We start from the raw sequence: 14,356 nt of genomic DNA, 5'->3' as shown, positions 1-14,356 counted from the left end.
GAATACGTCAAGAAACAAATCTTTCTATAAAAAGTCACTTTTAGTCATTCCATTTAAAAAGCAAAACTCGTGTTAAAGAGCCGTCACTGTGTTATATTTCAAGCAATTATTTCTCCTAACTTTGACGAGTAAGGCTTACAGCTAACATAGTAAAACATCGAGATGCGTTGAAAAGCATCATGCACTGTACAGTTTATGCACTGAATATCTGGTTGAGGGAAACTTGATTTCAAAATAAAACTGTTTACTTGACTTCTTAAAGTGGAGGTTGAAAACTAAGCAACAGATCATCCCCTCCTCCTTAGCCTAAGATGGTTATGATATCGTATCTGGGTCAGAATTGGCTTAATACAAGGAATATAATAGTAGTAGCTCATGTCCTGGTTACAACTATGATGGTTCCTTAAGTCTGACTCCAGCCAGACCAATTCAGATCTAACAAAATCTCTTGATAAGGCTTGGCGTCAAAAATCTTCAAGGATGCGGGTTATTCCTGTTACTTGTGCAACTTTTCCATTTTCAGCTCCCCCCTTTTTTTAAAGCAATGTCCTTTAGTTGCTTACCACTTGCCTTCCATGTTGTGTTAGTGACACATTTGTGTAAAATATATTTTGTTGGTCTTCTAATTTTCTGAGAAATTAAATTGAGGTTTTCCGGTCAATGTAAGCTAGCGTAATCAAAACTAACGAAAAACCACCGGCAATTAATTTGTTTTTGTTTTACTTTTCCATTTAATAAATACAACCATTTTTAAAATTTTCTAATTTATTGAGAGTACTATCTCAATAAATTAGATATAATTTATTGAGTCCAGCTGCTGAACTAGAGCTAATATGTGGTGAAGCAGACACATCGCATCAAGTTAGCTATTTAAACATAAATAAACCAATAAAATGCTAAACTAAACTTGTCAAAATGTCATACATACTTCATGAAGAAAAATAATTGCTTTCTGTTGAGCTTAAATTTATTTGCTACGGCTCTATATATCAGGTTGCGTTACCTTCTTTTATCCAGTATTTGATCCGTAACAAAAACACTGAAGTTGAGCATCCGCCATTCTTCGCTTTAACACAGCAATTAATAGTTAACTCAATTCCGCCCTCTAGTGGCCAAGTTTCTTTGGTGTGAGTGTGAACTTTTTCTGCAAAAACCTGATTTGTAGTGCAATATTTTTCCTGTTTCCTGCAGAAACCGCAGTAAGATCTGCTTACATCTGATGAGGATGATATGTGGATTTTGCATGACGTTCTCTTCATGCAAGCAACAAAAAATGCTGAATATACACCATAATGCTGAATATACACCATTAAAGACACTTGTATGATTTTTAGGACATTTTTTTATGAATTCAACAAGGTTTCCATATCAAATGTTCAAATGACACTAAAGTGTTGCACACTTAAAGATATACCAAGTATTTTAACAGGACAAATTCACATGTAAACATTAAAACAAGTTTATCACTTAATTCTTTCATGTTGTGCAGCCTGTTAGATAAGAGTTAAAAATAAAGGAACTGTACAATAATTTTACATTCCTCTAACAGTTCTGCATGGCTTCTGTCTTCAGTATTTACAGTCTCCAGGAACAGATTTAACTGAGGGAAAATATTTTGTGACACAGGATGTGAATAAAATACAAAAAAAAAAAAAAAAAAATTCTTAATGGTCAGCACACAGCAGCATTTGTACTTCTGCCTATTTAAAAATAGGGTAATAAAAAACAGAACTAGGTCTGTGATAAACCTGAATAATCATGTTGGTTTATACAAATATTTACAAAGGATGTGAAGAATAGATATTTTTCAAATTGCCACTGTTTCAAGAACACTATGTTCATAGGCTGGTACTAAAAAAAAAACCTACAAGAAACTTATTTAAAATTTTAGGCACTCAGAGAACCACAAATGGGAATTATTTTGACTGAGAATTATATTGGGCATATATCTTATTGTGTAAATTCAATCCACTACTCTAAATTTTGGCAACACATTGCGATTTGTGGGGGTTTTCCCTCCTCCTTTACCCACCAGGACATATTAGAGATCCTGCAGCCGGACTGCTTTTTAAAAGGAAATAACGTCACTTAAACTGAAACAGTAAAGTAATATTCCTTTTTGTGTTTGTGGAGCACAATGTTTAATCAGAGCAAAATGGAATATTGCTAAACTACGCTGCATTTGAAAAACCAAAATATGCGTTTCTGATGTTGGATCATTTTTTAAGCCTTTCCGGGATAAATAACTTGGTTGTTAATATTCACACTTGAAATATGGAAAAAGATGTTGACCAAAAGATCAAACAATAATTATAATTTTAAGTTAAAAAAAAATGGAGTTGTGTCAACAGAATAAATATTTAACTTTTAACCTAAAACTATAAATGCCCCCATTGGACAGCTTGAACGTTTCCAATGTCAGGTTTTAATTTTACATTATTCAACAAACAACTTCAGTCACTTTAAACGCAACATTTTGGTTAATTACCAGCAATGTTTTCACAGTGAAGAGCGCCGAGTTTTGTTACGTCGTTACTCATTTCCAAGAATGTACAAATATATTAATCAATAAACGATGAGCGCTGCAAACCAAAGCTTATGCATCTCAAGTAAGTCCATGTTCCACTGTATATCTGAAGAGAAGTCCAAGAATAATAAAAAAAACTTGATCTGATCCAACACTTTGCTCCATGACTGCTGTCCAGGTTTGAGGGTTTAGTGAAGAGGAAGCTGAATTTTTTTCTTTTTTCTTTTTACCACTTTCCTCTTTTGCTCCAGTCCTTTGGAGTGAAGTGGAGACATTTAGGGTCGATGCGCAGGTGCCTCTTCTGCATGGCTTTCTCATGTCCGTCCACAATGTCCTCAGAGAGAGTCAGGATGTACTGACCCTGGAGCAGAGAACGACGTTATTTACATGTTTATACATCACAGCGTCCATGCTGATATAACGCAGCCCTGCAATATTTTAACAGTTTTCTTTCAGAAATGGCACCAGAATCTCAATAAGTCTCTTAATATTACTGAATTTGGACTTATATGTATATACAGTCATATGAAAAAGTTTGGGCACCCCTATTAATCTTAATCATTTTTATTTCTAAATATTTGCGTGTTTGCAACAGCTATTTCAGTTTGAGATATCTAATAACTTATGGACACAGTAATATTTCAGTATTTAAATTAGGTTTATTGGACAAAAAAAAAAAGTGCAGTATGCATCAACACAAAATTTGACAGGTGCAAAAATATGGGCACCTCAACAGAAAAGTGACAATATTTAGTAGATCCTCCTTTTGCAAAAATAACAGCCTCTAGTCGCTTCTTGTAGCTTTTAATAAGTTCCTAGATTCTGGATGAAGGTATTTTTGACCATTCCTCTTTACAAAACAATTCCAGTTCAGTTAAGTATGATGGTCGCCGAGCATGGACAGCCCGCTTCAAATCATCCCACAGATGTTCAATAATATTCAGGTCTGGGGACTGGGATGGTCATTCCAGAACATTGTAATTGTTCCTCTGCATGGATGCCTGAGTAGATTTGGAGCGGTGTTTTGGATCATTGTCTTGCTGAAATATCCAGCCCCGGCGTAACTTCCAACTTTGTAACTGATTCTTGAAAATTATTCTCAAAAATCTGTTGATATTGAGTGGAATCCAYGCGACCCTCAACTTTAACAAGATTCCCAGTGCCGGCACTGGCTATACAGCCCCAGAGCATGATGGAACCTCCACCAAATTTTACAGTGGGTAGCAAGTGTTTTTCTTGGAAAGCTGTCTTTTTTTGCCGCCATGCATAATGGCATTTTTTTATGACCAAACAACTCGATCTTTGTTTCATCAGTCCACAGGACCTTATTCCAAAATGAAGCTGGCTCATCCAAATGTGCTTTTGCAGACCTCAAGCGGCTCAGTTTGTGGCGTGCTTGCAGAAACGGCTTCTTTCCTATCACTCTCCATACAGCTTCTCCTTGTGCAAAGTGCGCTGAATTGTTGAACGATGCACAGAGACACCATCTGCAGTAAGATGATGCTGCAGGTCTTTCGAGATGGTCTGTGGGTTGTCCTCAACGGTTCTCACCATTCTTCTTCTCTGCCTCTCTGATATTTTTCTTGGCCTGCCACTTCTGGGCTTAACAAGAACTGTCCCAGTGGTCTTCCATTTCCTTACTATGTTCCCACAGTGGAAACTGACAGCTGAAATCTCAGATTACTTTTTGTACCTTTCCCCTAAACAACTATGTTGAACAATCGTTGTTTTCAGATCATTTGAGAGCTGCTTTGAGGTGCCCATGATGCCACTCTTCAGAGATTCAAATAGGAGAACAACTTGCATTTGGCCACATTAAATACCTTTTCTCATGATATGCTACACCTGGCTATGAAGTTCAAAGCTTAATGAAGTTACCAAACCAATTTTGTGCTTCAGTAAGTCGGTGAAAAGTAGTTAGGAGTATTCAAATCAATAAAATGATAAGGGTACCCAAATTTTTGCACCTGTCAAATTATTTTTTTTTTTATGCATATTGCATATTTTCTGTTATTTTCTGTTTTATTTTCTGAAACCTCATTTCAATACTGAAATATTACTGTGTCCATCAGTTATTATATATATCACACTGAAATAGCTGTTGCAAACGCCCAAATATTTAGAAATAAAAATAAGTAAGATGCATAGGTGTGCCCAAATTTTTTCATATGACTGTATATATATATAATTCAACTTAAAACCAAAAAATTCATCATTGATATTTGGAGATTACTACCTGACGTCTAAATGGCTATCAGTAGCATCAGTCAAAATAAAACTTGCATTTTATAAAATGCAAGTTTTATAAAATGCATTTTAGAAATGTTTTCTTTCAGAAATGCATTTTATGCAAAAAAAAAATAAAAAATACATATACAAGTTTTGTTTTTGTTTTGTTTTGTTTTTTTTTTATAAAACTTGCATTTTATAAAATGCAAGTTGGAGAAATTTCCTTTGATGAAGTTGGATTTTTCCCAACGGCTTCATTCAGGCACAACTGGGACACTCGGTTGTTAAAATATAAAAAACAACTCCAAAGTGAATTAAGAATTTACTTTACATATAAAATGTGGGCACGGTCGTATTTAAAAATGATTACACATTAACAGACCATTTTCAAATAGTTATAGTGTCTAATCGATCAAAGGCTTGGCCGTCCCTCATATTACTTTATTCTTTTTTTTTTTTTTTTTACTCCAGTCAGTCAGTAAAGTTACATCTCTTATGTTTTCCATTCAACTAGTTATTATGAACTTGTTTGTGTCAGTTACATAAAACCTAAAATACTTTGAAGTTTGTAACTTGAGAAAATGTTGAAAAGCTTCCGTTTATGAATAGCTTTTCCAGGAACTGTACACTCAAAATATTCTGATTATTTCACAGCTAATTACAAGTAAACGAGATTTTCTTTAAGCACATTCAGTCTCTTTGATGATGGGTTTAATAAAACTGTTGCAAACTGTAAAGAAGCATCATTATTTTTACATTGGTGGATTTACAGTCAGTTCTGATCTCTCACCTTGTAATAATTGATTAGGTTGAGGTACTGGAGCGTTGAAATGACATCTTCTTTCTTTATACTTGTGATTTCACTGATCTCACTGCAGAAAACAACAAACAGACAAATTATTACATTATTGTTCTGAAAGAAGTTCCATGACCAAATGTTAACAACTTCTACATACTTTATGGTTATCTGGGGTCGTTCTCCGTTTTCAGGTTTAAGGTCCATGAGAATTTCTAGGATCGTTTGGGACCAATAGGAACGATACGACAAGAGGCCGAGATCAGACAGCGGCTTCTCCGGAGTTCCCGTCTTCCCCTCCACCTTTGACAACTCGTAACCTGGTGGGAAAAAAAAGTTAATCATAAAAATAGTTTTATAATTATAAAAACGCTTTCCCTTCAGACTTACTGAACTCGATGAGCAGCTTCCCGTAGCCTCTGCGCTGATAGGGCGGCAGCGTCAGGATGCAGGCAACATTATAATCTTCTGTCGACTCTTTTTCCTGAAAATCAAGACAGAATTGAAGCTCATCTTTGGCAGCTATAGATTAAATGTTTCCTGGTGAGCATGAATAAACTTTCCACCCAGTTATCTCGGTTTAAATGTCATAATCTGTGTACCTTGGAGAAGTAGCCAACTATATGGAAGCCCTTGGAGTCGTACTCCGTCATTACGTAGAAGAGGAAAGGGTCTGTGTCGTAATACAACGTTTTGTGGTCCAGGAAACACTTTGCCAGTAAACACAGATTCTGGGAGTAATTCTGAAAAAGTGAAAAGGACAAATGTGAACAGGGGGGAAGAATATAAATAAACGTATAGGTGAAGCACGGGTATATCAATAGTTACTTTGTTTTTCCTGCCGTCAATCTCAAAAAAAGAGATGGTGCCCTTGCGGTAGATCTCATTGCCGGGAGGGTGTCTTAAATTACATTTAGTCTGGAGAGAAAAATAAAAACACAATGAGCACAACACGTTTCAGGCAGTTCAGTAATCTATAGAACTTTCAGTCTTGCTTTAGGTGGAAAATGAAATCATTATCTGACATCAATTTTATTGAGAAATAGGAAAATGTTTCAGTGCTTTGCTAAATTGTTCACAGCCAACAAAGTGTCATGTAGAAACTTTTGCTCCTTTGCACACAGACTGGGCGAAGTGTAAATTTTCAGATGTTCTCCGTTGGATTTAGATCTGAACTTTTCTCGTTCTAACAGATTAATTTGCTGCCGTTTGCTTTTTTTTCCTCAGGATTATTCCGAATTTAACTCCATCTACTTTGCCATAAACTCTGCCCAACTTCCCCACAGCATGATGCAGCCAACACCATGTTACACAGGTTCAGAGTAATGTGAGGTGTTGGATTTTCACTACAAACAGCATTCTGTGGCAACTCTGGATTTTACTTCGCAGTATCAGAGTAAAGGATGCTAATAAATGCATGATTTAGTTTCTTACTGCTTAACTGCACAGATCTATGCTGGGTAAGATTCAAGTGTTGCCAATACTTTTGCAATGCACTTTGCTACCAGTGAGAACGTCACAAACAGATTCTTACCAAATGCCTCTGAAGACACTTGAGGCTTTTGAGGTATTTCAGACAGAATTCACAGAGGTAGAGGATGGGCAACGTGGTGAGCTCCTGTGGGTACGGTGAGAAGTACCAGGGCTTCAGTCTGTGTCGGCCCAGCTCTATGCACTCGATGTTTTTCATCCGTGTGACGATGTCATCGTGGCTCCGGTCCGACACCAGACTGCCGGTCATCCGCGGGGCGCTCGGGATGCCGTCTGAACTGTCCTGAGAATCCTGACGCGGAAAAATAAAAGATCGTAGATGCCGTTAACCCAAAGTCAAATTAAGATCCAATGAGCAATTATTGTTGCATTAAAGTTCAGATTTGGATTGTTTATTCAGTTTCCTTTAATCAATGTGAGCCAGAAGCAGTAAACTAGGGTCAGAGGTAAATGCCACCTCTGTTGTATTGGACCCGCTATGGCACAGCTCGATTTGGACACCAACACACAATCAATGGGCAATAGTAGGAAATCCAACAGACCTCTGGTGGTGGTAGAAACACACTGGCACTTTGAGGCTTGTTATACTGCAAAACCTTTATCATCTAGCAGAAAAAGACACAAAAACACAAACTTTTGGAAACTAATGAGGGGAATAAAATGTTTCATTTCACACTGAAAGCTTTGGTTAAGGATCCCTTCTGAATGACAAACACTTTTTCTGCAATCCAGTGTGAATTCATGGTGAGTCTGCCATTCAGACTGCTAATCATGAATAACCACAGATTGTATATGAATGCATAAAAAGATGCATAAAGATCTGTTATTAAACAGAATGGAGGATCAGTCTGAATAAACCTGATGAGTTGCTTGGCTTACATGGGGAAATGTTGACATTAAATAAAGGTTTGACCTCTGGGTTATGTTTCCCCCCCCCACAACTGTTTAGTTAAGCAGTTACAAAATGTTAATGTTATCAATGAAAGACACCTGTTTTTCTTATTAAAACTCAAAATTATTGATTTCTTTTATGAGGTGTTAAATGTTTTTTATAGTAGGCTTCTGGTTTTTCATTGTGGCTTCCACTAAAATTTTAATAAACAGTTTAAAGAATGAACACAGCAGTAATTGAAGAGTACAGTTAACAGGATTGACAGTAAGAAATAAAAACGTATTAAAGTACAAAACATGGATTCTGATACTCGCCAGCAGGTCATATAGCTGCATCTTCACACATCAAAAGGTTAATTTTATTCATTTTGCTTTAAAATTAAACTCAAGAGTCAGTACATGCAAATATGACATCATATTTTCCTGTTTTTTTTAAATACAGCTAATACAGCCATATATATGTATCTTTTTTTTTTTATAGAGAAATGTCCCAGCAGTGAAATGTCCTACACGATATCTGCTTAAACTGGCCTGGAGGTGATTAGCCAGTGATTCTTCAAACTAATATTTAAACTGGTTTGGCGTTATGAAACACTGTGACGAACATGAAAACAAAACAAAAAAAAAACGAACAGGCAATTTTCCCCCACTTTTTTTTTTTTTAACAACATTCCAAAAACAGATTATATAATCTTCATAACTCACAATCACCTTAAGGTTTTGATCAGTGCACAGAAGGAAATTCAGCATGGGATTAATTTTAGTAAATTTAAAAGCATTTTCTGATTAAGTTATGGTTTTAATAACAGAGTTTGAGCCATTTCTTTTAAACAAAGCATGTCCATTTTGTAAATTGCTTCTCTTTTTTTTTTAAACAATGAAAGACATTTAAAAAACACTGAGCTGGACTATCTTTACATTTTTGACTGTTTGAATTTTTATTGTTTGTAGTTCAGCAACATTTTTATCATTATATGAGGATCAGAAATGTATTATAAATTTAGATGTAATTGTAGTCTGCAAATAATAATTACCCAGTGAATTTGGATGAGAAACAAAATCATTAAAAAAAAATAAAAAAAAGTTTAACATTTTCAAAGCATACTCCGATTGGAAATCTACTTTTGAGAGAATTTGAGCCATTAAAAAAAAAAAAAAAAAAAAATATATATATATATATATATATATATATAAATAACAGTCTTCACTGAGCTTTTCATAGCTTTTTACATATGATTTGGGTGAAACTCAAGCTAAATATAAACAAAAACTGATAGAGACATTAGAAGAAAGAGAAAAGCTGCCTGTAGAGTGAAAATGTTTCAGCCACATACCTCATCTGGGACCCCACAGTTAGCTTTCCTTTTTCTTCCAGGCTGAGCAGGAATGAGGCGCCGGGCGGTGCCATTCTGACGAGAGAGAGGCAAAAAAGGCTTGAAAAATAAAAACAAAAACATAAAACTGAACCCAAATGAAGTTGTTCTTACCGTTGTGAGTGAGGAGAGCTGTTCGTGATCCTCTCTGGACTTGAAGGTGGTGGCTTCTCTGACAGCAGGAAAAACGGCCGCCTGAGAAGCTTCGGTTGAACTTGGTAGAGAGGGCACAGGGGTCACGGGGGGAACCTGCGTCACCAGGGGAACGCTCTCTACTTTCCTCTTCTGCAGCAAACAAACAGACTTTCAGCTTTAAATCAACTGGGAACAGAAAAGTTACACACTCGACCAAATCACGTCCTTTACTGAAAGAAATACCTTTGACATTATTATACAGATGAAACCAGATGTTTGCATAGACTAAAAAAAAAACACAATTTGTTATATTTTCTAAATGATAACAGCAGCATTTTTTTAAATTTGTTTTTTAAACTTCTCACAATAGTTTATTATTTTGTTCCCAGCTTAGAGCTTTGTAACAGCCACTAATTTGGCCCACCAAGTTTTAACCTCCTGTTTCTTTTTTTTAGATGTTATGACAATACCTCAACATTATGTTCTAAATGTCATCTTGTTTGTGAAAAGCTTCAGTCTCTCCATCAGCACAAAACAAGACACTGCCAACCACATAATTAAGTTTTTGTCCCTGAGCGTTTCTGCAAACACTTTGTTCGCGTTGCTTTGTCACTAATGGCTTTTTTTCCACTGAGAGTTGTCTTAATTTCCACATCGCTTCAGGAGTCATTTTACTCTGGATAGACACTCTGCTTATGAAGCCGACAGCTTCACAAGGTCTTTTGTTTTGGAAATGATTAAACACATTTCACTCAAAAACATGTTCGTCTCTGCCACAAAGAACTCGTTTCCTTCCTGAAGGGTTTGATCGATAATAATGCTGTTTATTTTTCCTTATAATTGTTTTGATGGATGAACGTGGCGCCGTCACGCATCTGGAAATTGAACCCAAGGACGAACCAGTTTTGTGGAGGTTCACAATTCTCTACCTGATCTCTTGGCTGATTTATTTTATCCTTTTCCATGTGGTTAGAAAACGAAGCGGTGTTTAAGGTGTTGCCTTAAAACACTTCCACAGAACCTTACAAATCCAAGACAGTCATCTCAGTTGTTTCCCAAAGTATTTAAACAAATAGCAATCTAAGTGAAGGTAAACTTTGAAATGTGAAAAAATACATTCTGTGAAAAATAATCTGTGGCATTTAGCAAAGAGAAATAATTTTGGCAATGAGCTAAAACAGGACAGATTTATTTCAACAACCTTCGAGCAAGAAAACAACCCTTTAAACCTGAATGCAAAACCTGAAGTCCTGTTCAAATAAATGACAAAAATTTATATTAGATTTACAAATCTGCGTATTTGAATAACAGAGGTATATTTTTCATAGTTTTTTTACATCTAGATTCCTTTGCAAATTTAAGATTATGGTTGTGCAGTCAGAGAGAAACATTAACATCAGCTTTAATGTTAGGTACCGGTGTGGGGAGCGTTTTGCCTCTGGATGGCGGTGTGACCGATGGCAGGTTGAGATCGAGACTCTTCCTCTGAACACATAGGAAGAGAAAGAAGAGATTAAACTGACATCCATATTTACTCCCACATTAGTACGCAGCTGATGTAAACAGTTAACAGCAAAACAATGCCTAAAATAACTTTGACAGCCTTGTAGTAAAAATGATCTTTACACACAGGATTGTTCAAACAGTCCTGCTTTTTTTTGGCTCGACGCTGCAGTAGATTACCTGTTTCTTCTGTAAAGCGGGGTCAGTATCTGTTTCTCTTCTTTCACTCACCTCACAGGAGAAAAGCAAACAGATGTTAAGGGCTTAGACAGGCAGAAAGTGGACGGACTGAATTCATTTTATTTTTTCCAAAGCAAAGATTTACAAGAAAATCACCGTGGAGACAGAGGCATAAATATAAAAAAAAAATTCACTGTGTACATATGTCTTGATTGGTTATTAAATCAGAGTCAGTGGACATTACACACATACAAACCATGTGATTTTTTTTTTAATCAAAGAGCAAAGTTAGAATCTATAACTACTTACCATTTGTAGGAAAACTCTTTTACAGCCTCAAACACAACAAATGTAAAGCATTGACAACACAGGGAACTATTCCCTCACTTTTTACATTACTATCATCATTTTCTGAATAACCGATGCAAAGTATTGCACAACTGAAGTGGAGGGAAAAGAAAGCATGTCTGTAACATTTTTAAAAAGTAATCTGAACCGTGAGGAGTACATCTGTACTTCACCCTTAAAGTCAACAAGAGTTCTTTTATTCATTATATACATTTATAAAGTTCAAAAGCATCACTTATGAAAGTCAAATGTAGCCTTTTTGGCACCTTGTGGGTACAATCTGATTATATGAATGATAAATTAGATTAAGTTTTTTTAAACTAGAATATACACAAGTTTTAGTTAGTTTGTTTGTTTGTTTGTTTGAAAGTTAGTCTGGGGTTAGATATAGTTTTACATTTTGTGTAACATGTTGAACGAAACTGAAGCGTTTCGAAGAACTTTAAGTACTGTATATGCACTCTGCCCACCAACAGACTTAACATCTGTTTGCTTCACTGCCACACTCTGTGCTCTCATTTACTGCATTTTAACAAAGCCTCCAATTAATCCCACAATATACACACTCTGTTCAGTTTCTGGTATCAGACAACGGAAAGTGATTAAAAGGAGGAGCGAAATGTGAGGGTTAAGCTGGCAGTAATGAGGAGTTTTCAAACTCATAAAACACAGACTGGAAAAAGGGGCAAAGCTACATGGTGAGTACAAGAACAAATAAAACTATTTAAAGCTTTACAGATGAAACTAAATATCTGCCGATCTAAAAATCATCTTGTTAGTTAAAAAGTTGGACTCTTGTAATACGACTGGCCTGGATTGAGTATGCAGCTGTCTCTGTTGACATTTGTTGTGAATTGGTGATACATTTATAAACTGAATTTAATAGATCATTTTCTTGTTAAGGATGGTAAAAGTTTATATTTGAATGATGGGTTAGTGATGAGTAAATTCAAGCAGCTGATCACTGGTAAAACATTACATCACTTATTCTAGATGAAAGAAAAATTAATGAAGCTTTGATAAAAAAAAAAAATCTCATACAACTTCCAACAAATTTAAACATAAACTCCCGATATCATATAAATCCTGAGATTAATACATATTGTCGCACACACTTACCACCTCTCTCTCTGGTGAACTGGGACGGGAGCCTGACAGACCGTTCTTCGTGGGTGTTTTAGCTTCTTTCTTTGGAAACTGAAGCTTCTTCATGTCCAGCCTGTCCGTTGTGACCCACTCATCCAGGCGCTTATTGACTGTGACACAATGAAATTAACATAGGCAGGGAAACAACTGCTATGCCATGCAGAAATCTCAGATATTTAAAGCGTTAGCAAGAAATGTCTTCTATCAAAAGAATTCTGAAAACTTTTTCCTCAAAAACAAAACCTTAGCACTAAAAAATGCCATGTTTTAGTGTATGTACTTGATAAATTAACTCGGGTGAGGAGTTTTCAGTAACTCTAAACATTGTTTGAAAGTGTAGTTTAAAAAAAACATAAAGCTTTACTTACAGTCAATGTAGTGAACATAGTAGAGCTTTCTCCCAGAAACTTCCTTCACACTTAGAATCTCAGCCAATGCTGTAAGAAAAGCAGAAAAATATTCAACTAAACCTAAGCCTGCATCAACAAATTGTGTTTTTTTCATTGTCCAATAACTGTTAATATGTTTTAAGAGGTACATTACATTTTTCAAAAAAATTCATGGTCAAAGAAGAACTTTAAAAGCTCTACAGATTGGCCATCTGTTATAATAATCATTAGTTGCAGCTCTGTTGAACAGCTCTTTTTGAACTTATTTTAAAAGTACATCAAAATTGAGCAAAAAGACTAAAAAAAGATTATTTCTACCAATTGAAAGGTTTGTTATAGTAAAATGTAAGGTTAAAAATAGAGGAAAAACAATCAAATATATAAATCTAGCCAATTTTCTTATTGCTTTTTAGTTTTATTTTGAGTATGAGATTTATCTTTCACAAAATATAAATTATTTTACCGGGTACTTTTGTAGGTCGATGTGGACAAGGAAGGGGACGACTTTAAATTACAGTGCAAATGAGTTTATGTTTTGAAATCAAACATTTACAACATGAGCTTTACGAAGATTTACTTTTTGTTATTAATTACAGTCGAATAATGACAAACATATCCAACTATTCACAGTTGTTTTTAACTTAACGCTGCAGTTTAGTTACCACTTAACTGCTCTATTCAGCTTTCAGTAGCATTGTTTTTATAACTAACTCACCGATGTGATGACTTAAGTCGACAACATTATATGCGTGAAATAATAAAAGTGACTTAGAGAAGGGCGTCCTGATAACCCAACCATACAGAGTTTAATGTGTATTCTGAACGTGAAGCTCGGTGCTTTAACCCGAGGCCGTGTGTTTGTGTCCGTTAACAACAACCAGCTGAGCCTCGGTACTTAGCGTTAGCTTCTAACAACACTTACGCCATTCGTCTTCATGTTCTTGGTTTTTACGAAGTACGGGGAGGCGACAGCCTTCCACAATCTCCACCTGAATACAACAGCAAATTATTTAGCAGCCTAACAACGGGCAGTGTCATTGAATAACATTGTTTATTTGGAGAACCTACCGAAGACGAGTTGTCCGCCATTTTCGTCATCTGTGAGTGTCGGGAGCAGGGTGTTGTGGGAAAATGCCGGTCTACGTCAAAGATGAAATACGCAACAAGATTGTTCTTCAGACACGAAGCGGAAATGGTAAAACTTTAGGGCGGAAGCGAGCAGAAGATGCTGTTGAGCCCAAGAGTACAACTCAGAAAAGAGCGAAAACAAAATAACGTTTAGGGTTAGCTGTCGAGCCGTAGAGCTAAAAAGCGACTAAAACTTTCACAAAACAAGGATATATATATA

General features: G+C 35.8%; 1 protein-coding gene across 2 annotated transcripts; it reads right to left on the bottom strand.

The window, feature by feature from the left end:
* Positions 1–1,324: 1,324 nt before the first annotated feature.
* On the bottom strand, positions 1,325–14,187 carry LOC103475818 (histone acetyltransferase KAT5). Of its 2 annotated transcripts, XM_008427703.1 has the most exons (16): positions 14,077–14,186; positions 13,931–13,997; positions 12,988–13,056; positions 12,593–12,729; positions 11,126–11,176; positions 10,859–10,927; positions 9,422–9,592; positions 9,269–9,343; positions 7,586–7,648; positions 7,087–7,335; positions 6,381–6,470; positions 6,155–6,295; positions 5,943–6,036; positions 5,713–5,872; positions 5,547–5,628; positions 1,325–2,888 (listed from the first exon to the last, which is right to left on the bottom strand). In XM_008427703.1, exons 1-16 carry the CDS (start codon positions 14,104–14,106, stop codon positions 2,754–2,756), a joined length of 1,683 nt encoding a protein of 560 aa, XP_008425925.1. In that variant the 5' UTR covers positions 14,107–14,186; the 3' UTR covers positions 1,325–2,753. The 2 variants fall into 2 exon arrangements, with proteins under 2 accessions (XP_008425925.1, XP_017164053.1); XM_017308564.1 differs by lacking the exon at positions 11,126–11,176 and having other exon boundaries at positions 14,077–14,187.
* Between the last annotated feature and the right edge of the window lie 169 nt (positions 14,188–14,356).

This window comes from Poecilia reticulata, linkage group LG14, assembly GCF_000633615.1.
Source record: "Poecilia reticulata strain Guanapo linkage group LG14, Guppy_female_1.0+MT, whole genome shotgun sequence".
NCBI lineage: Eukaryota > Metazoa > Chordata > Actinopteri > Cyprinodontiformes > Poeciliidae > Poecilia > Poecilia reticulata.
The sequence above is the reverse complement of the archived record's forward strand: the minus strand, read 5'-3'. Positions and strand labels throughout refer to the sequence as shown.

Coding starts and splice junctions, on each gene's coding strand:
- LOC103475818 (XM_008427703.1), bottom strand. CDS start 14,106: ATGACGAAAATGGCGGACAACTCGTCTTCG. Junction 12,730..12,987: donor CTATGTTCACTACATTGACT/GTAAGTAAAGCT, acceptor ATTGTGTCACAG/TCAATAAGCGCCTGGATGAG. Junction 10,928..11,125: donor CCGCTTTACAGAAGAAACAG/GTAATCTACTGC, acceptor CTATGTGTTCAG/AGGAAGAGTCTCGATCTCAA.